This window comes from Gopherus flavomarginatus, chromosome 6 (genome assembly GCF_025201925.1).
Source record: "Gopherus flavomarginatus isolate rGopFla2 chromosome 6, rGopFla2.mat.asm, whole genome shotgun sequence".
Lineage (NCBI taxonomy): Eukaryota > Metazoa > Chordata > Testudines > Testudinidae > Gopherus > Gopherus flavomarginatus.
In genome coordinates, this window is record NC_066622.1 from 30383007 (window position 1) to 30404595 (window position 21589).

Consider the following 21589-nt stretch of genomic DNA (forward strand, 5'->3'; position numbering starts at 1 on the left):
GCGAAGGCTGGAGCAGGGGCGAATTCCAAACCAGAGCGGGAGAGGCGGGGACCAGGGTCAGGCGCCACAGGGCCACGTGGGACGCTATCCGGCTATAGAGGCCCTAGGGTGCAGCACTCTAGGCGTGGGGAGGGGGGCAGGAGGATGGGCCGTTATATAGCAGCAGTTCTCAGCCAGGAGTCTGGGGTCCCCCGGGGGGCAGGGCCAGCGTTAGGCTCACTGGAGCCCAGGGCAGAAAGCCAAAGCCCCGCTGTGCAGGGCTGAAGGCCGGGGCCCTGAGCTCTGCCACCTGAGGCTAAAGTTGAAGCCTAAACAACTTAGCTTTGCAGGGCTCGCTGTGGTGTGGGGCCCCAGCCAACTGCCCATACGCAGAAAACCAGTTGTGGTGGCACAGCTGGGCCATGGAGGGTTTTTTTTTTTGGGGGGGGGCAGGGGTCAGAAAGAAAAAGATTGAGAACCCCTGTTATATAGGATCCACACATTGGGCAGAATGGATCCATGTGGGCACCAGGGCAGGGTGTTACAAACCAGATAGGGTAGAGGGAGAAGTATTACAGGGCCATATACGGTCTGGGAATTAATGGGCTAATATAAGGACCTGGCCAATGAGTGCTCGGGGGTTATTTAGGAACTACAGTGGGTCATTATGGGGCTCAGTTCATGAGATGTTAGTGGGACTAGGGTGGGGCACTACTGCATTCTACAGGGATAGGGACCACTGTGGGGTGTTACAAGATTATATAGTGGGCTGCACACGGACATTACAGTGCCATACAGGAACCAGGAAGGCTAAGAGTCTTCTCACAGCTGCTGTGGCCTCCACAATAGGTTTTTAGGCCAAATGCCCACAGCAGTAAATGGCTGAGTCAATGTCTGATGGCCCTACAGTCACCTCTTGGGGCTTCGGACCTCAGAAGTGAACCCTCAAGGCTGTTTCTTGGCAGAGATACTGTTCTGTTCTCTCTCTCTAGGACACCATTAGCAAATAAACTCACTCACACAAACCTCCCTTAAGGAGGACACAGCCACATCACCTTATCTCTTCCCCTAGAAGTTTCTCAGGGAGATCACTCCTTGCTGTAAGTTCCTTTGCTGGTGCAAAGATCATTCTACTAGGCCATTACTTTGACTGTATCACCCCTCTCTGTGCTTCCCTTCATTGGTCTTCCCTTCTCTCCTAGATCAGTCATAAGCTCCTTCTCTTCCCTTTCAAGACCTTCTATGGCCAATTTCCACTTGACCTATAATCTCTCATGGGGTGCTGGAACAATTTGTATATTAGAGTTGCTGAGAGCCATTGAACCAAATTGTAAACCCTGTAACATAATGGAAGCCACTTCAAGCCAGGGGATGCAGCAGCACCCCTAGTTCCAGCACTTATGATCTCATTTAGTATAAAGAAGCTAATTCCCATCCCTAATCAGCCTGTACTGGCAGCATCTGCTGCCTACTTGTTACATTTGTCAACAAGCCCCTTCATCCTTTCTCCCATGCTATCACTTATGTTTGTGAGGAGCTCGCTGTAAATACCCACGGAGCCATCTCATTATCCTCCTTCAAACTATCCTTTGTTGGGATGCCTGTCATGTCCCGGAGTCACCGGGGCAATGCTCTGGAACTACTCCGTATGAAGCCAGCCAGGACTCTGGGGGAGCCTCCTCTCTCTGAGCACACTGTCACCAGGGCAAGAAGCTTACACAGTTTCAACCTTCCTGGGCCTGACCTCGGAGCATTCAGTATCCCCTTCCTCCCAGTGTGCTTCCTCCAGCGAGTCCACCTGGACAGGGTTCCTGGGGAAGCCAGAGGGCCCTGCACCCCAACTCCGCAGTCAGATGTGACTCTCGGCCAGCCGGTGAAACAGAAGGTTTATTAGTCGACAGGAACACAGCATAGGACAGAACTTGTTAGCACAGAAATCAGTGACTTTCGGCCAAGTTCATCTTAGGGGGAGGGGAGCCCAGAGCCAGGGCTCTGGTCCTCCCTCTGCTCCCTAAGCCAGCCAAGACTGACTCACTTCCAGCTGCCTGGCCCCTGCCCTGCCTGTTGTTCCTCCTCTGGCCTTTGTCTCACTTCCCCGGCCAAGAGTCACCTGGTCACATCCCCCTTCTGGGTCTCAAGTTACAAAGGGGCGGCCATAGCATTGGTGCAGGCAGCTGGAGCAACCCCCACAAAAGTCACACACCCTTATTCCTGCCACCTAGACATTGGTGCAATACACAGGGAAACTGAGGCACAAACAGCATTCATGCAAAACAGTAAGAGTTACATAGGCTCACATACAACATAACAAGGGAAAATCCCTGCTATGTCACAATGCCTACAAAAAACATGATGTTTAGGCTGTTGGTGTTGTGAACCCACTGCCCAGCATGCAGACCAGGACTGTCTCATTGTTCCTGTCTGGCTGTATCCATCTGTCATTTATTGATTTATAGATCGTGAGGTAGGTTTTGCGTTTGTACAGTACCTTGCATAATGGGGCCTTGGTCCTGGGCATGCTGAGATAAAAGACTGCCTGTCAACAGCCTCTCTGAGGCTGAACTCCTGATAAAAGGGTGATTAAAAGACAGACCTGGAAAGCCTCCCAAAAAGGGGATTAAGACCCCTGGGGAAACTGAGGCAAGGCAAGTGGTACCACCGTAAGTGCTATGGAGGTAGATGCTGCCACACCACCTTAGACAGATAGGCTCTATTCCCAGCTTTGCTGTAAGGGCCCCTAGCTTCCTACCTGTACAACAGAGAGGATGCTAGTCACCTCCCCTAGCTAGAGGGCTGGGCAGCGGATGGAAATATTGGCAGCAAACAATGGAAGAAGCTTGCACTCCTGATCCCTGGTTCCCAGCCCCTAAGACGAGTCTCAGTGGCTCCAAGTCAGGGCGCTGAGGGCCCAGGCTGCTGTGTCGGGCTCGGGGGCTCCAGGGACACGTTTCACACGGCACCCCCTATCCCACACATAGCTGGGCCCTCAACTGGCCTCGTGCTGTGTCACGTGACTTCCTCCCATGAGTCCAGCTAGCTGCCCGGGTCAATCCCCCGCTACCGCCATTTACGCCTCGCTCCCTGACACCGGCCCGCTGGCTCCCTTTCCGAGCCAGGCGAGCGCCACGAACAGCCCCGGAGTGGGGCCTAGCCAGAACCGGAAGAAGTCACGCATGCTCCCGGAAGTAATTCTGAACAGGGCCAGAGCCAGATCCTACCGAAGCTAATGTTGAGTGGGCCGGAAGTAACTATGACAGACCGGAAGGGACCCTACGCGATCCCGGAAGTGTCCCGGCGCGGGGAACGGAAGAGAAGGCCACGCTCCCCGGCGAGCATCCAAGATGGCGGAGGTGGTGAGTGGGGTCTGGAGGGTGGTGTCCGCCAGGGTGGGGGCGGGATTCCCAGGAGTTCCCGCTAACCGCCTTGCATCCCGCCCGCAGGGGGAGGTGACCGAGGGCTGCCGCCTGCCCGTGTTGCGTCGCAACCAGGATAACGAAGATGAATGGCGTAAGTGAGGGGCGGGGCTAATTGGAAGGGGGTGTGGCTTAAAGGAAAGGGGCGGGGCTAGAGGGTATATGTATACCATGGGGGATATCTGGAGAAGAGGGGATGGGACTTGTGGGGATATGGTGCTTCCTGTGGAAAGGGAGTGAGGGGCCCTAAGGAAGCTATAGGGTTGGGGCTAATGAGGAGATGGGGTGGAGGAAGAGATGGGTACAATGAGGACGATTGGAGGAGGGGCCAATGGGGGGCCCTAGTTGGCAGAGGGATATGGTTGGGATATTAATGGAAGATGGAACAGGGAGTGTGATGGGGCAGTAACCACGTGGAGCTAGGCCCTTCTTTCCTTGTAGAGGCCTTGAACCCAGATTGTGGGGGTGGTTGGTCATCTCGAATCCTTGGCATTCTCCAGGTCTGAGTTTTAGGCTCCCTGGGGAAGGAAATGTTGGCTTGTCATTTTGGAGCTGCCTGCCCATCTCCTGATCACATGGGGTGCCCCAAGTGTGTGGGATAACCACCCCCACTTTAGGTTATGATCGAGAACCCCAGGGCAGTATTTGAAGGCAAGGGCTAGTCACACATGGCGGAGGAGACACTGGTTAATACCCAGGGCACTGCTCCAGAATCAGAATGATCTCATGTAACTATAGAACTGTACTGAGAACCAGAGTTGGCTTGGGTGAGGATGTGTGTTGCAGGTCAGGGGGAGGGATAGCTCAGTGGTTTGAGCATTGGCCTGCTAAACTCAGGGTTGTGAGTTCAGTCCTTGAGGGGGCCACTTAGGGATCTGGGGCAAAATCAGCACTTGGTCCTGCAAGTGAAGGCAGGGGGTTAGACTCAATGACCTTTCAGGGTCCCTTCCAGTTCTATGAGATAGGTATATCTCCATATTTTTTATTTATTTAGGGATGTGCTAGCCTCTGAGTGGTCCTTGGTATCTATAAACACACATGATTCCTTGTGCACCTTTCTCCCCCGTCACTTATTATCTCTCGTCATATACTTGAACTGTGAGCTCTTTTGAGCAGAGATTGTCTCTCATTGTGCAGTGCCTGGCACAGTGGGGAGATGCCCTGATCCTGGTAAGGGTCTGGCTGTTGTCTGGCACAATGGACCTCTGATCTGTGATTAATCTAGGCCTTATCATGATACAAATAGTGAATAATAAAAAAGGTGTAGATAGTAATGCCTTGTACATCCCATCCAGGGATCTCAAAGCTCCATGAAGCCTCAATCCTGGGCAGGTCACTGGTATTATCATCATTTTATAGATGGAGAAATTGAGACACGGGGAGGGAAAGAAACTTGTCCATACTCATGTTAGATGGCAGAACTAGGAACAGAATCTTTGAGTCTTGACTCCTACTCCTCTGCTCTTTCCAGGAGGTTCAGAGATTTTTGAAGGCCATACTCCCCTGTCAGAGCTGGCAAGAGAACCAAGAAGTCCTGATTCCATGCCTCCAATGCTACACTTATGGACGGCAGTACAAAGCCCCTTCTCCTCTAAAGATTACTTTTCACTCCCCTCCCAGAGCCAGGAATAGAACTCAGGAGTTCTGACTCCCAGGGCCCTCTTTTATTAATATATAATTAATCACACTATTTGTGTATTAATTATGATTTATAATGAATGACATAGACATAGTGAAATGCTGCCAGAGTTGGGACAAAACCAAAATGTCTTATTTCAGTGAAATCCAAACATGTGTTTTTCTAGACACACTCCTATATTACCATGATAACCTCTCATATGCCTCTATTGTCACCCTCCCAAGTTCTGCAAAGATTTCTCCTGCCAGATCCAATAGAATCATGTGGAGGTGTTGCCCTAAATCTGTAACTGACTTGCAGAGGATATTTTTATTTTATATTCTTCACAGCCTTCCCACTTAAACAATTCCATGAGCATAGGAAAAATTCCATGAGCATAGGTGTAAAATATCTTACTTCACAGTGGAATAACCTGATGTGGGTGGATTCCCCCAATATTTAGAGGATGAGAGGATTCCAAAACTCCTGTTCTTTTTTCTGTTGATCCTGGGCAGTCTCATTATCCTTATAAACCCCCAGTCTCTTTTGGGATCCTGCACTCAGCTGTGTCAAGTGACAGTGAGTTCCAGAGGCTGATGGTGTATTACATGAAAAAGGATGTCCTTTGATCGGTTTTGAAGTTTCTCTGAAATTCCCATTGCTCTTGTGCTACGAGACATAGAGAACAGAGGTTCCCATCCCCATTCTTTATCCCAGTCATTCTTTCGTATACTTTTATTGTGTAACATTTTCTTCTCCTCCTCTGTATGACAAACAATCCCAGTCATTTCATCTGTCTTCCCAGGAGAGGTGGGTTTTTTTGTTTGTCCCCCCGCCCCCCCCCCCGGTGCCTATTGCTCACCTGTCTCTCAACCCCCTCCTCCCCCATAGCCATTCCTGCATCCAGCCCAGATCTGGTGGTCAAGCTAGAATGTAACTTTTAGAAAGAGATGTCTAATCTTGATTTAAAGACTCATTTCCAGACTGAATATCCAGCTTCTAGATTTATCTGCTACATTAATGAGCCCTCTGCTGTCAAGAATCTTCTCCCCATGTAGCATGGTCCAGTCACCTTTTAACCTCCTCCTGTATAAGCGACATAGATTGCATTCACTGTCAAGCAAGTCTTCCAGACCTCAAATCATTCTTGTAGCTCTCTTTCCAATTTTTCAGCTTCCATTTTGAAGTGTGGCCAGCCGAATGGGACACAGAGTATTCAGTAATGCTATTACCTCTGTATATAGCCCATCCCAGCTCCTGCTTGAGATACTCCTGCTTATCCATCCAAGGATTACATTCACCCTTTTAGCTACAGCGTCACACTGGAAGCTCATGTTTAACTGGTTATCTACCATGAACTCTATGTCCTTTTCAGAGTTGCTGCTTTCCACAGTACAGTACCCATCTTAAACAGTTCACCTGCTCTCTTAGCTGTGTGACCTTGCGCCTTTTGGACCTATAGCAGTTAAAAGTAATGCCCACGCTGACTAGAACTGAAGGAATTGAATCAAACTAATATACATATTTTTCTTTTCTCCCCAGATTGTTCACTGTGTTCATTTGACAGCTCAATGCAGTTTCACTCTTAACTCTCCATAGTCAAATTCTTCATTGCTGGAAAAAAAAAACAAATCCTTATAAGCATCAACATGGGGTTAGGAAGAAAAACCCTTCTACAAGTGTTTTGAAAGGAATATAAACAATATCTGGGAGATTGCCCCTGATCCCGCCATGCCCAGCACTCCCCATTGAGTCCTCTAGCGTGTTGTAGAGCGCAGCATCAGAGCCGGAGTGTTTCCTGGGAAACAGTCTCACAAACAGATCTTTTCAGAATATGGCAATTTCAAAAAATTGTCAGTTTCTGTCTAAAATATACTGCCTTCACTACTCATTGTTGGGGTGGCGTTTCTATGGAGGCAGTTGGGTCTAGTGGTTAGAGCTGAGGGCTAGGAGTCAAGGACTTCTAGTTTCCAATCCTGGATGTGGAAGGGGAGTAGAACACTAGCGGCCAGGCCACCTGTGTTCTGTTCTCAGCTCTGGGAGGGGAGAGGGAGAAGCAGGTGTGGGTGGGGGGGAGGGAAGAGATTTGGGCATGACCCTCCCATCACAGCACCTAACTTCATGCAGCCTGTTGTAACTGTGTACGCCCCCTGCCAATTTCTGGTGGCAAGCAGCCACCCTGTGCATTCTGTTCCTAACTCTGGATCCCAGTGGTGGATAAACATTACAAGGGAGAGTTTCTTGCATCTCTGCTCTGAGCGGAAACTTCCTCTGAAATCCTATTTCCTTCTCCCCCTGCAGCTCTGGCTGAAATCCTCAGTGTTAAGGACATCAGTGGCCGGAAGCTTTTCTACGTACATTACATTGATTGTGAGTAAACTGGCTGGCCCTCGGGTGATTGGGAATGAGACTAGGACATTACTGACAAAGGCTGGTTCAGAACATGAACAAAAATCAGTTCAGTTCCTCTGGATTCTGGGGAATAGGCTATGGGCTTTTTCCCCTTTAGTGGATGCTGTCTCCAATCTGTCCTTAGACTGTGGGGACTAGCTGGCTCAGGGGGTGGGGGAGGGAGTGGGGCACTGGGCCTTTCCCCTCTAGGGGGTGTTGGCTCTGATCCAGCTGAAGGAACTCTGGATCCTTTCAGGTTTTCCATCAGAGTACCATGGCAAGTGGGGTTGGGGACCCAGTAGGTGGTGCACTTACTTCAGAATCAGAGTTGACCCCACTGCCCAGCGGGGCACTGTCATGTTTGTGGGGGGTCTCCTGTTGGGCGCACACACAGGTGGGGGTGTTGCGTATAGTGGCATAGTTATGAATGTCCCGAGTTCTTGGGCTTGTACTTTCCCTCCTGAAGATCTTTCCCTCTCATCATACACCTCACTCATACGAGGAAGCCAGGACTCCTGCTTCTGGAGCCAAGACTCTGATGGAGCTAAATGTTTTGGGTTCAACTGTCCAAATGGACAGAGGGTGGTGCTCTTCACCAGTGTGAAGCATTGCTTTCCCCTCTGCAGCTCATCCATCCCTCTCCAGCCTTGGGCAGTCTTAGCACCACTTTTCTGCCCGGGACTGGCTGTCCGCAGGGGCCTCTTTCCTCCTCTCCCATCACCCTAACAGAGAGCACCACTAACCTGGTCTCCCCACCGCCGCAGTTAACAAGCGTCTGGATGAATGGGTGACCCATGACCGGCTGGACCTGAAGAAGATCCAGTTCCCCAAGAAGGAAGCCAAGACTCCCACCAAGAATGGGCTGCCTGGCTCCCGGCCCGGCTCCCCGGAGCGGGAAGTGGTAAGAGGAGCTGGCCATAGGCCAGGGAGGATGCTAGTGCTGCTCTGGAGGATGCTATGGGGGCGGGCTGGGATGAGAGCGCTGGCCTGGGGATCAGGAGGACGACACTAGGGATTGTTGGAGGGTCTTGGGATGGCAGGGGGGATGGGGAGATGCAGACGCTTACCCAGAACCGTGTTCTCCCTGATGGCGCAGGCTGGCTCCCTCCACCTGATCCCAACCCAAGGGTTGCAAACATACAGGTCTCCAAGGCAGGGATGCTAGAGTACCACTTATCCTAAGAGCAGGGCCCAGCATTGGCCCTAGCACTAACTCGTATCTCTCTGGACCCATGTACTCCTCTCGCTGCCTGGCCCGCGGTGAGCTGGGACAGTGGCACCACGCCCCCCTCACCCGACCAGCACTTCATCCTCTCCCCCACTGGGTGTGTTGGTAACTCCCTCCCACCCCCATCTTCATCCCTACTCAGAGGAAGACCTTGGATCTGTCTCTACAACCTGCCTCAACTCCAGCCAGCGGTAAAACCCTGCCCATCCCAGTGCAGATAACGCTCCGCTTTAATCTACCCAAGGAGAGGGAGGCTGTTCCCGGGGAGCCTGACCAACCCCTCTCCTCCAGCTCCTGTGTCCAGCCGAACCATCGGACAACGGTACGCACCGGCGCCGGGGATACCTCCCCCACCTCACGTCCTCAGCATGGTCTGGACATGGCCACAGGCTGGGATCGCGCCAGGTCACACAAGCTGGCCGGGGTCAGGCTGGGTCTGGACTTGCATGGGAGACCCCCAAGACATGGTGCTGGGGATTCACTAGGGGGCATTCTCCCCCCACCCAGAGTCACATGGAGCTCACCGTTCTTCATATCCTGATGCTAGAGAGCAGTGTGCTGCTGGCAGTGGGGGCTCAGTAGCAGGCGCCTTTTCCTCAAAGTTAGTGTGAAGCTAGAGGGGCTGTGAAACCTCAGCCAGACGATGCAGATAAGGAACCACTCTTGGTCATTAAAGATCTCTCGGCCCTTCCCTCAGGGTCTTGGTGTGAACCACGGTGTTTTAGCCAAATCAGAGCGTGGACAGTTACTTTCTGCCTCCCTAGAACTTCATGTAGTTTTAGCTGGAAAAGCGATTCTTACCCTCCTGCTCTGCACCGTCATGCAGCACTGCTGTGTGCTGTTAAACAGCCCTGACGCCCCACCCCAGAGGAGGAGGTCTCTCAGCGCCAGGGATCTCTGTATAAACAGCCCTGTGTCCCACCCTAGAGGCAGCTGCAAGTCAGTGCTGGGTGAGGAATCCCCATATAAACGGCCTAGAAGGTTTTTTTTGAGATTACAAGACACTGTGATGCCCGTACCTCTGCAGATGAGACGCTGCCCCTGTGGGGGATGCTGTGCAGGGGCGGAGGACTGTGAAGCGTTGCAGCATCCCATGGGGATGAACCATTTTTTGGGTCTGTTTCAGAAGCGGAAGGTGGAGGTGGTTTCCCCAGCAACCCCTGTCCCTGCTTCCACAGAGACCACTCAAGCCTCTGTGTTCCCCCAGGTAAGAGCAGAGGGGTTGATGGGATGTACAGGGGGGAGGGGTATTTCCATCACAGGGAGAGCTCTGGGCACTGTTTCTTGCTCCTTCCTGCTCAGGGCTGGGTGTAGGCCCAGGCACTATTACCCTGAGACTGGGGCCTGAGCTCCTGGAGACCTGTGATCAGGGCAAAATCACAGCTTCTTACCGTCATGCTTGCGGAGAAAATGTAACCCAAATGCAACCAAAGGGCATTAACCCCCAGCCCCACTGCTTAGTGGACTCAGCAAGGTGCTCTGTGTGGAGCAGAAAGAGTTCAGCCCCAGTGGAGACAACACCCGCCTGCCTCCTGGGGGAAGTTCTGATCAGTCCTCATGCTTCCAGCTCTGGCTCCTGGTGGGGCCAGGGCCTGCCTTGTAGTGTAGGATTCTCTTAAAACTGCCTTGTTCCTAGCTCCATCCCACTGGTCAGGTGACGATGGGAGGCGGAGCCCATCCCTGCGCTGCTGCCAGGAAATGGCTGATCCCTCCTCCTGCCCATGGCCTGCACATAACACCCCTCTCACCTTCTCTTCCAGCTGCACATAACACCCCTCTCACCTTCTTTTCCAGAACGGCTCAGCCAGGAGAGCCGTGGCTGCCCAGCCTGGCAGGAAGAGGAAATCCAACTGCCTGGGCACAGATGAGGTAAACTCTGCCCCGACTTGAATGGAGGGATGGGACATTAGCTGACCCCAGCCAGGGAAACCACCAGCCATAGCCAGCAGTGGAGGAGCACTCTCAGGTTCCCAGGGCATCAGGCAGGGATCCACTCCATGAGTGATCAGTGGAGTCCCTCCAGGATTTGGCCTGGAGCAGCCGCTGACTGGCCCCAGCTCTCTGCTAGCTCCTGCCCCTTTCCCTGGAGGGATGCTGCTGGCTCAAGGAGCAGCCCTGAGCCCCAGTACAGGTGAAGGCACAGCCTGTCCAAGGCTGGGGCTGCAGCACCATCAGGGTTGGGTGCGCTGAGTGCGGAGAAGTGGGTTGGGGATCTCCCAGGCCCATTCTCTCAGACCTGGAAGCCCTGCAGGATCTGGGAGAGGAGCCAGGATTCCTTTCTGTGCCACCGTGCACGCACCATCAGCAGCCAGCTGTTGGGTTGTGGAGGCCCTTGGGAAGGGCACTGGGAGGCCTGATTTGAGACTGAGTGGGGGGCCTAGAGAGGAAGGGTTAGGAGGGCATGTCCAGCAGCTCCTGACCCTGCCTCTGTGCCACCTGCAGGACTCTCAGGACAGCTCTGACGGCATCCCCTCAGCCCCGCGCATGACGGGCAGCCTCGTGTCGGACCGCAGCCACGATGACATCATCACACGCATGAAGAACATAGAATGCATCGAGCTGGGCCGGCACCGCCTGAAGCCCTGGTACTTCTCACCCTACCCGCAGGAGCTCACCACCCTGCCTGTGCTGTACCTCTGCGAGTTCTGCCTCAAATACGTCAAAAGCCTCAAGTGCCTGCAGAGGCACCTAGTACGTATCACCCTCCCCATGCCCCTGCATGGCCTCCGGCAGGCACAGCCCCGACTCCATGATCCCAGGGCTTCTCCCCGAGTGTGTTCCCTAGCGTGGCACTAGGGGCTCTGGCCTGCAGGGAGCAGGATGGGTGACTCAGTAGGGGCTGCATTTCCCTCCAAGTCGGTGCTGACCCCGGCCCCACTTGGCACCAGGCGAGGGATACCTGTATAAACAGCACCCTTTGCCCCACTCCAGAGGATGTTGCATCTCAGTGCGGGGTGAGGAGTCCCTGTAGCTGTGTAATTCTCTAATCCTAGTTCTACCAGCTGGAAGGAGAGGGAGAGGCAGACTCTGTCTCTCGGGGGTTTACTCTTTGGCTCCAAGTAACCTGTTTGCTGCTCCCCTGCACTCTGCTAGAAGCATCCATTTCTTTCCCTCTCCCCTTGGAACTCAGCCCCTCTATCCCCCAATCATTGGTGTCATTGTGCAGTCGAGGTGCCCCATGTGCAAGGTGCAGGGTCTGACTGCTCGCATGGGATTCTCTCTCCCACAGACCAAGTGCGACCTGCGGCACCCGCCTGGGAATGAAATCTACCGTAAAGGCACCATCTCCTTCTTTGAGATCGATGGGCGCAAGAACAAGGCAAGGGGCAGGTCTGGGGCAGGAGGTCCCCTCACTAGGGCACGGCTGGGGTGGGGCTCTCTGTTCCACCTTTAACCCTTAGGAGACTGCCTGATTCCAGGGTCTGGGAGCCTGGGTGTGTGACAGGGATGTCTGGCTGTAGAAATGAGTTAAAGTGGCTACAACAGAGAGGGGCTGGGAGTCAGGACTCCTGGGTTCATTCCCAGCCTGACTGATGCTTCTCTGGGTAACCTCAAGGAAGTTCATTCCCATCTCTGTGCCTCAGTTTCCCATACAAGGGATTCTGTCACACCCTCCTCCCCTGTAGAATCATAGAAATGTAGGGCTAGAAGAGGCCTCAAGAGGTCATCTAGCGCAGCCCCTGTGCTAAGGCAGGACCAATAAACCTAGATCATCCCTGACAGGTGTTTGTCTAACAACCTGTCTTAAAAACCTCCAGTGACGGATTTTACAACTTCCCTTGGAAACCTATTCTAATACTTAACTAGAAGTGTGGCATCCAAATCTGGACACAGTTCTCCAGCTGAGACCTCACCAGTGCTGAGTAGAACGGGACCTCGCACATCTCACATACGACACTCCGGTTAATACACCACAAATTGATATTAGCCTTTTTTGCAACTGCATCACATTGATGACTCATACTAACCTCCAGAATCTTTTCAGCAGGACTACCACTAAGTGCTGTACTTTGCACTTGTCTTTACTGAAATCAATGTTGTTGTTTTCAGACCAATTCTCCCAATGTATCAATATCATTCTGAATTCTAAGCCTGTCCTCCAAAGTGCTTGCAACCTCTCCCAGCTTGTTATCAGCAGCAGATTTTATAAGCATAGCCTCCACTCCAATATCTAAAGTCATTAATGAATATTGAATAGTACTGGACCCAGGACTGATGCCTATGGCATCCCAGTAGCTCTGCCCTCCCAGTTTGACAGTGAACCATTGATAACTACTCCTTGAGTACGGTCTTTTTAACCAGTTGTGTGCCCACCATATAGTAACTTTATCTAGAACAGAGCCGGTCCTTGAGATCTTCCTGACACAGGTTAGGAAGGCAGCAAGCTGGTCCCTGGTATCAAAAAGGTTGAGAAACACTGAGACCACATTTCTGTAGTATCAGAGGGGAAGCCGTGTTAGTCTGTATCCACAAAAACAACGAGCAGTCCAGTGGCACCTGAAAGACTAATGGATTTATTTGGGCATAAATAACCCCACTTCTTCAGATGCACTTCTTCAGATTTTGTGCGGGGGCGGTTACCCACGAAAGCTTATGCCCAAATAAATCTGTTGGCCTTTAAGGTGCCACCGGACTCCTTGACACATTTCTCTAGTTTGCTTATGACAATGTCCTGGGCAACGCGGGACTTCAGTACTGTGGCCTGAGCCACTCTGGTGAAGCGGGCTGGAGAAGGTCTGAGCGCAGATCCCCATTGGGCTAGGGGGCAGGTGACTAGAGCTGCCCCCTCCCCTCCACCCCCAGCAGCCTCCTGAAGCTAGCTGACACACACACATATCCTGGCAGTAGAGTGGGGATGTTAATGTTTCTGGCTTATGCTGTCCCTGCAGAGCTACTCACAGAACCTCTGCCTGCTGGCGAAGTGCTTCCTGGACCACAAGACCCTGTACTATGACACTGACCCCTTCCTGTTCTATGTCATGACCGAGTACGACTGCAAGGGCTTCCACATCGTGGGCTATTTCTCCAAGGTGAGAGGCACTGCCCTGTGCTGCCTACTCCCTGGATGGGACCCTCCATCCCTGCTCCTGTCACGGCCCTTGCTCTCCCACTGTTCTCTGGCCAGTCAGAGCAGGTCACTGTGGTATAATAGGAATCCCATGGGCTGGCCTCACCGGCTGATGGGATCAGAGCCTCCCCATGGGAGATGCCTGAAGTGTCATAGAAGCTAGGGAGCATCTGAGAAACTAGCTGTTGGTCAGGGAATCGCTGTGCCTTGTCACAGCCACTCGCCCATTGACTGGGCTCTGTCTGTGGGCTGCTGTGGCTATCTGGGACGAGGGGGAAGGGGTCGCTGTGACCAAGGATGGGAATTTGTGGTTGGGGTGCGGGAGGGGACTGGTGTGGCTATTGCCATAGGTGGGGATCGAAGGCTCAGACTAATGTGGTCATGACCCCAATCTGTGGCAGGGGGCTATTGTGGCCTGTGAGAGGATCCGTGGGAGGGTGTGTGAGCAGGAATCTGTGGCCAGGGTCAGGATTTGTGGAAGGGGGCATGAGCGGAAATTCATGCAGGGGCTGCAGTGGATGAGGCCAGAACTCATGGTACAAGGCATGGGGATCTGTGGCGGTCTTGATGGTAGAGGAGTCACTGGAACACCCAGCATCAAAGCAATCTGCAGCCACTGGCTGAGGTGTGATTCCTTTACTGTTTGCCGTAGGAGAAGGAGTCAACAGAAGACTATAATGTGGCCTGCATCTTGACCCTGCCCCCATACCAGAGGCGAGGCTATGGCAAGCTGCTCATCGAATTCAGTAAGTGGCACCTTCCCACCCCAGCTCCCTCCCCTGATCTCTGTCTCCGTCATCCCATTTCCTCCCCCCATCCCCGGCAGGCTACGAGCTCTCCAAGGTGGAAGGGAAGACGGGGACGCCAGAGAAGCCACTCTCAGACCTCGGGCTCCTCTCCTACCGCAGCTACTGGTCCCAGACCATCCTGGAGATCCTCATGAACCTGAAGTCTGAGAACGGGGAGCGCCCACAGATCACCATCAAGTGAGTGCCCCGCCCACAATCCCAAACTCCACCCTCAATCCTAGAGCAGAGGATTCTGCACCAATAATCAGTGACAGGGAACATGGGGTAGGTGCTGTTGGCTCCTGCCTCCGCCCCCCAGTGACCTCCACCCCCTGATGTCTGCCATTCCCTTTCAGCGAAATCAGTGAGATCACCAGCATCAAGAAGGAGGACGTGATCTCCACGCTGCAGTACCTGAACCTCATAAATTACTACAAGGTATCCACCCTGGGGGGAATGCTTTGGAGGCAGGCAGTGAGATGCCTAGCAGTACCCAAGAGGGGCAAGTGGCTTCCTTGTATATGCCGCTAGCATGGAGCGATACCAAGGCACGAGGGTAGCTGAATTAAGGGGGGCTGGGAGGCAGGACTCATGAGGTCTGTCCCTGGCTCTGGGAGACAGGGGATGCTGATTAGGCTGCCCCATGGGACCAAAACACATCAGTGGAGACAAGCAGCTAGGTTGGCTCAGGTCCCTTCACTAATTTTCTCGGGGACCCTGACAAGACATTTCTCTTGAACCCCATCACTGACTTGGGCCCCTGCTCTCTCCCTTAAAGGGCCAGTACATTCTGACGCTCTCAGAGGACATAGTGGATGGGCACGAGCGGGCAATGCTGAAGCGGATCCTGCGCATTGACTCAAAGTGTCTGCACTTCACCCCCAAGGACTGGAGCAAGAGGGGCAAGTGGTGAGAGGCAGGGCCTATCTGCCACCCACTCCCCCATGGTGCCTCACAGCCTTCCAACTCTCGTGCAGCTCCTGGGAGTTTATCCCAGGGCCGGGACAGACTAGGCAACAGCATCTCCAAGGGTGATCATGTGCTCTGCCACAGGGCTAGGCTGGGGCTGCATCGTTCTCTGGCCGTGGCTCGAGCCCCATGGGAAGGGGCAGAGGCCCCCATGTTGCTCTCCTTGTCTCAGCACCAGGGTGAGGGCCCCATTTGTGTGTAGGACTTGCATCTTGCCAGGCCACCATGGACAGCGTGGGATGTGACCGAGGAGCCCAAAGGCTGAGAATGAGTGGCCTGGGCTCTCAGCAGCTGGCCAGCATCTGCGTTTCTCTGTCACTCGATCTGAGTTTTTGATAAAGATCCTAAAATGATTGATCTTGGCCCTTTTAAAATCAGTTAGAGAAGGATGAGAGGGTGGTCAGGCTGCATTATCTTCTCCAGGGCTGTGCAATACCCTGAGCAGCATCAGGCCTCAGCTCCCAGGGATTCTGGGGTGCAGCCACTTCTTCCATTAGTGAGCAGTGTCTTGCCAGTAGCAGCTTGTGTGTGTCACCCCAGAGCCAGCTGCAGCCCTCCCTGTACAATGAACACATCCAAAGCTTGGAAGGGTGCAGGCTGCCTGAAGCTGTGGCCAAACACAAGTTTAGGATCTCAAAGCTGCTATGCTCCCCCTGCCCTGGTGGCATATTTCTCTCTCCCTGGGAGCAGCAGTTACAGCAGGATCTGGAACCAGCTGTCCCCCTGTGCTGGGGGCAGCAGCACCAAGCAATGGACAGGTGACGGGCTGATTGCCAGTGGGTCAAGACAGGGCTGACCACTAAACCCTTATCTCCCCCCCACCCCTCCCCTAGCTTCTCTGGCAGACTCATGGTGCTGATCCCTGTCCTGCTACTTCGGCCAAGCCTGTGGGCCTGACTAGCCTTGCCTCACCCTCCCGTACAGGTCTGGCAACAGCCTCACCTGCAAACAGCAGCCACACAGTGGAGTTAGGCCTTGCTAAAAGGGTGCTCCCCCCAGAAAGTAACAATGCTGACTATTCCTTGGGCAAGAATGGTTCCGGGTGGGGACCTGCTTCGTGCCAAAGCTTGTGGCAGCCTGGAGAGAGGGGAAGAAAGACGAGGCTGCAAGCACAACCCTGCTGCACTGCCCTGTCCTGCCTCTAGCTGGTCAGTCCTGCCAGGGTCTCTTGAATGTGCTAGCACTTCCCTGCCTCATTCAGAGGGGGAAATGGAGGCACAGCAGGGAGGAGGGGGGAAAGAACCCACGAGCCCTGGCTCCTGCATTGGAGTCCTTCCTGGGTAGCATGAGACATCTAGGGAGAATCATGGCCAAGTAGTTTGAAGAGTGGCTGGGATTCAGGACACCTGGGTTCTATCCCACTCAGCTGCTGTGACTTGGGCCAGGCTTCAGCAAGCCTCAGTTTTGCCCTGTGCCGGATGTTGAAGCTGCCTGTCCCAGGGACCTGCAGGATCAGTGTTTGCAGCAGAAGGTCCATAGCACTCAGCCTTCCCATCCCCAATCTCCAGCGCAGAGGGCAGCTGGCCAGCTGTGGACCAGGGGAGATGCTGGCCCACCTGTTTCCAGGAGCTGGGTCAGTGAACTCTGGAATCATGACTCAGACCAAGCAGGCATCTTTGTGAGATCCATGTATTCTCAGCATGGAGCCACCACGCAGGGTGATGGGGCCAAAAAAATCCCAGCGCAGACCCCAGCGGCAGCCAGTGGCTAGCAGTCCTGGGACCGCTGCCTCCGCCATGACTCACTGTTCCTTCCTCGACACTGGTGCATGGATCTGCAATGAGAGAGGTGACCTGTCAGAAGTCACCTGCCCCCCCCCGCACCCATAGGATTCCAGCCCTGAAGGAACAACAGTGCAGGAACAGCTGCTGCTGTTAGGTGTAACACAGTACTGCTTAGAGGCCCTGACAAAGTGGGGAGGTTCCCCCATTGTACCCGGCCCTAGATTGCTCCTCCCCACTGAAACTGGGGCTCCTGTTGGGCCAAGCATTGCACAAACACCCCAGGAGACTCACTGCTTTATGAAGCTCTGTCTAAAGCAACAGAGTGGAGGGGAAACTGAGGCACAGATGGAGCCAAGGGCAGGAGTTCTGAGCCCCAGTCCTGCACAGCAATTACTTTGCCTTTGCCACGTTCCCCCGCAAGGGGGTAGTGCCCGCCAGGCTGGGCAGAATGCTTTGGACAGCATCTTCCATTTGCCCATGTCAAGGCCCAAGAACACCCAGCCACCCCTTGCAGGCCAAGACAGCCTCAGCTCTCTGCCCCCTGCTAGGCCTGGAGGCATTCCCCCTATTCACAGCAGTTGGGGTATTGGGGATATATTTTGGGGCAGGGGCATGGCTGGGTGTCTACGGAGGGTATAAATGATGGGCTATACAGTGCATCATAGGCGCACTTAACTTGTGCGATTTTAACTATACCCACTCAGCAAAACAAAAACCTGAAAAACAGCAATTTAAATACTGTACCTGTAGTGCGGGCGATTCCACCCGCCATTCCATTCAATGAGCGTTTGACTATATGCGATTGTCGCCTTACGCACGGACTTCAGAACCTAACCCCTGCATAAGATGCGACTCCCCTGTAGTTATTTCATCCCAGAGTATTTGACTCACTCTGAGGGGACCAATCATAATGGCATTTACCTGGCCCCATACACACAGCCAGCCCCCCTTCACTAACAGTGTGTGTAGGTGAATGCAGGGGTATTATGGGATGTAATGATTGTCTCACCCCTAGCAACTCAAGGGATACTAGGTGAACCACAAAAGCAGCCTGATGATTGGATGGGGCAGGGCTGAGAACATACCTGTTCATTGCCATAATGGACCAAACACAGAGCTAGTGTGCGAGTCTTTGTGGAATGGGGGGGATCTTGCCCCCCCATCCCTTTGTAGCTGCGGCAGCAAGACCAGGCCCTAACACGCGCCACCAGCCCCCCTCACTGTTTTGGGGTGGGGGTAACGGACAGGAGAGCAGCACATCAATACTTACGGCCTCTGCGATCCCTGGCCAGCTCAGAGCCAGGAGCAGCCCATCATCCGCACTTGGAGCCCGCTCCAGGTTCCAAACGGTCAGCGTCCCAAAAGTTGATTTCAGCCGCACAGTCCGCTCCTGCAGCACGGGAGGCTGGGAGTCACGTAGGAGTACAGGCAGTGGGCTGAGGGGGCCCCCAGCCAGCTCCAAGGCACACCTCCCTTTAGCGTGAGGGCTAACACTACGCTGTTCCCAGCTCTGATGGCCTTGTCCCCAGAGGGGTAACACCACCCCTCCCACCCAGCCCCAAAGGGGGCATGTGTCCCCAGAAGCTACCAGTGCTCCCTCCTGCTGGATCCCAGCCCAAGGCAAGATCATGGGTCCAGCCCCATAGCCTTCCCCCAGGCAGGTGCCAGCATCCCAGGGCTGCTTCTCCCCTATCCACCCCACTCTCATAGGGCTCACCTCCTCCTCTGTGCAGGGCCTTTGATCCTCCTTCAGAACCAGCCCCACATAACCTTGGGGCACCATCACCTCCTGCCCCTTGAGGCTCCTGCCACGGAAGGATACAGATTTCTCTGCAGGGAGAGAGACCAACACTGAGCTGGGGAGACAGGAACTTGGCCAGGGGATGCACCTGACTGAGAAATGGGCACAGCAACTCAAGTTCCAGGCAGGGGTACTGGGATCTATGCTGATTGAGGGGAGAGCACCCCTTACGGAGCCCCCATCCCATCCCTGCAGCAGCACAGTGTCCCTAAGGTCAGCACTGACTAAGGGGTGGGAGCCCCCATCCTGCTCCCTGCAGCACACCCGCTGGCAAGTATGGAGGGAAGTCACCAACCCTGCGAGCCATGGCGGATGGCCGGGGTGAAGTATCTGTCCACTGGGGCACTGCCGTTGTGCTCCACCTCACAGGGCAGCAGGTGTAGGACATCTTGGGGCGCCCCCCGCAGGGAGCTCAGGTCCAGCCGAATGGGGCTGCTGCTCTCAGACATCTTGCTCCAGAGGCAGGCACTGCTCAGCTGGGGCCTGGCGAGAGACAGTGAGAGGGGGAGGGTTTGGGGACAGTTCCTGATCAGGGCACCTCATCCCTGCTGGGGGGCGGGGAGGGCAATTCCTGAGCAGGGTGCCTCATCCCTGGCGGGGGGGCGAGGGGGCAGTTCCTGAGCAGGGCGCCTCATCCCTGGCAGGGGGGGGCCAGTTCCTGAGCAGGGCACCTCATCCCTGCTGGGGGGCGGGGAGGGCAATTCCTGAGCAGGGTGCCTCATCCCTGGCGCGGGGGGGGGGGGCAGTTCCTGAGCAGGGCGCTTCATCCCTGGTGTGTGTGTGTGGGCAGTTCCTGACCAGGGCGCCTCATCCCTGGCGGGGGGGCGAGGGGGCAGTTCCTGAGCAGGGCGCCTCATCCCTGGCGGGGGGGGCCAGTTCCTGAGCAGGGCACCTCATCCCTGCTGGGGGGCGGGGAGAGCAATTCCTGAGCAGGGCACTTCATCCCTGGCGCAGGGGGGGGGCAGTTCCTGAGCAGGGCGCCTCATCCCTGGCAGGGGGGGGCAGTTCCTGAGCAGGGGGCCTCATCCCGGGCGGGGTGGGGGGGGCAGTTCCTGAGCAGGGCGCCTCATCCCTGGCGCGGGGGGGAGTGCAGTTCCTGAGCAGGGGGCCTCATCCCGGGCGGGGTGGGGGGGGCAGTTCCTGAGCAGGGCGCCTCATCCCTGGCGCGGGGGGGAGTGCAGTTCCTGAGCAGGGGGCCTCATCCCGGGCGGGGTGGGGGGGGCAGTTCCTGAGCAGGGCGCCTCATCCCTGGCGCGGGGGGGGTGCAGTTCCTGAGCAGGGGGCCTCATCCCGGGCGGGGTGGGGGGGGGCAGTTCCTGAGCAGGGCGCCTCATCCCTGGCGGGGGGGGGAAGAGTTTCTGGGGGGCCAGGGGCGGAACCTTGTCAGGAATCCGCCTCCCCACGTGGGCAGGACGCTGCCCGGGACGGGGCCGTAGTGAGTGGGGTCTCCGGGTCCGCGCGTTCCCTTCCGCCGGCTTCTCCCAGCCTGGATCCCCGCTCACCTGCCGCCCTCTCCGAGCGTCCCGCGCGCAGCACGGGGACGGGAAGCCCGGTGCATGCTGGGGGCTGTAGTCCTGAGGCCCGCGCACGCCCAAGACAGCCTCGCCCCCGGTGCATGATGGGAGTGGCAGTCCCGCCGCTGGGGCCTACCGGCGGCGGCAGTGAAACCCTCCCCCCCCCCCCGCCTCCGGTCCTGCGGGGAGATAGAGAAGCCGCCTCTGAGCGCCTCCCTCCCCCGCGCTGACCCAGGTGCGGGAGCAGGGCTAGGCCCCTGGGCTGCATTCAGGGGGTGCCCGCTGGAGGGAGCCATGCACGGGAGCTGCCAGCTGGCCTGTGTTTTTGTACCGGAGGGAAGGACGCTAATTCAGCTGCTCAGCAGTTAGGGTGACCAGATGTCCTGATTTTATAGGGACAGTCTCGATTTGGGGTTTTTTTCTTACATAGGCTCCTATTGCCCCCAACCCCCTGTCCTGCTTTTTCACATTTGCTGTCTGGTCACCCTATCAGCAGTTGCCATGGAGACAGCTGATTGCATTGCAAGGTGTGTTCCCAGCAAAGCAGGGTCCCCCTCCAGTCCCTGCACATCCCCACAGGCACGACTCACAAAGCCAGGCTTCCAGGGGCCAGCAAGCAGGGGGCCAGTCTGGGAACCAACATTCAGGGATACCAACTTACCTCATTTGGGGGCACCAGAGCCCTGGCATGGGACACTAAAAACCTTTTCCACCCTGGGTGACAAAGGCCCTAGGGCCAGCCTTGCTCACCAACCCCTGTACCAGCAGGGTAGGCAGGGACCGAATAGGCCTCAGAAACAAAACCCTCCTTTCAGCATTGGGCCCACAGGGCAGACACACAGTCCTCCAGCTTGTGAGGGGTAGAGTGCATCCCAACTGTCCTTTCAGCACTACAGCTCAGCTTCTCCAAGCAGCACCCGTGCTGGAGACTCCCCATTAGCTGGGAACAGTACAGGAGCTCAGACACACAGCACCACCTCATTGCACTCCCCACAAATGCATAGCACCACCTCCACACTCCTTCAGCTCCACCCCATTGCATCTCCCCCCACAGCTCCCCATGCACCACCCCCTCCCTACTCCAATGCACTCCTCC

At 55.2% G+C, this 21589-nt stretch overlaps 2 protein-coding genes across 3 annotated transcripts; one reads left to right on the forward strand and one right to left on the reverse strand.

Annotated features, from left to right (window-relative positions):
* The first annotated feature begins 3230 nt into the window (after positions 1–3230).
* On the forward strand, positions 3231–15807 carry KAT5 (lysine acetyltransferase 5). Of its 2 annotated transcripts, XM_050960422.1 has the most exons (14): positions 3231–3332; positions 3420–3486; positions 7312–7380; positions 8166–8302; positions 8772–8951; positions 9756–9836; positions 10424–10498; positions 11072–11320; positions 11859–11948; positions 13519–13659; positions 14350–14443; positions 14524–14683; positions 14842–14923; positions 15264–15807. In XM_050960422.1, exons 1-14 carry the CDS (start codon positions 3321–3323, stop codon positions 15396–15398), a joined length of 1572 nt encoding a protein of 523 aa, XP_050816379.1. In that variant the 5' UTR covers positions 3231–3320; the 3' UTR covers positions 15399–15807. The 2 variants fall into 2 exon arrangements, with proteins under 2 accessions (XP_050816379.1, XP_050816380.1); XM_050960423.1 differs by lacking the exon at positions 8772–8951.
* Positions 15808–17067: 1260 nt separating this feature from the next.
* Positions 17068–20570, reverse strand: RNASEH2C (ribonuclease H2 subunit C). The gene is made up of 5 exons (XM_050960431.1): positions 20482–20570; positions 19275–19462; positions 18896–19008; positions 18449–18568; positions 17068–17228 (listed from the first exon to the last, which is right to left on the reverse strand). Exons 1-5 carry the CDS (start codon positions 20535–20537, stop codon positions 17196–17198), a joined length of 510 nt encoding a protein of 169 aa, XP_050816388.1. The 5' UTR covers positions 20538–20570; the 3' UTR covers positions 17068–17195.
* Between the last annotated feature and the right edge of the window lie 1019 nt (positions 20571–21589).

Coding starts and splice junctions, on each gene's coding strand:
- KAT5 (XM_050960422.1), top strand. Junction 10,499..11,071: donor ACTGCCTGGGCACAGATGAG/GTAAACTCTGCC, acceptor TGCCACCTGCAG/GACTCTCAGGACAGCTCTGA. Junction 11,321..11,858: donor AGTGCCTGCAGAGGCACCTA/GTACGTATCACC, acceptor TCTCTCCCACAG/ACCAAGTGCGACCTGCGGCA.
- RNASEH2C (XM_050960431.1), bottom strand. CDS start 20,537: ATGCACCGGGCTTCCCGTCCCCGTGCTGCGCGCGGGACGCTCGGAGAG. Junction 19,463..20,481: donor ACGCTCGGAGAGGGCGGCAG/GTGAGCGGGGAT, acceptor GTCTCTCGCCAG/GCCCCAGCTGAGCAGTGCCT. Junction 19,009..19,274: donor CATCCGCCATGGCTCGCAGG/GTTGGTGACTTC, acceptor CTCTCCCTGCAG/AGAAATCTGTATCCTTCCGT.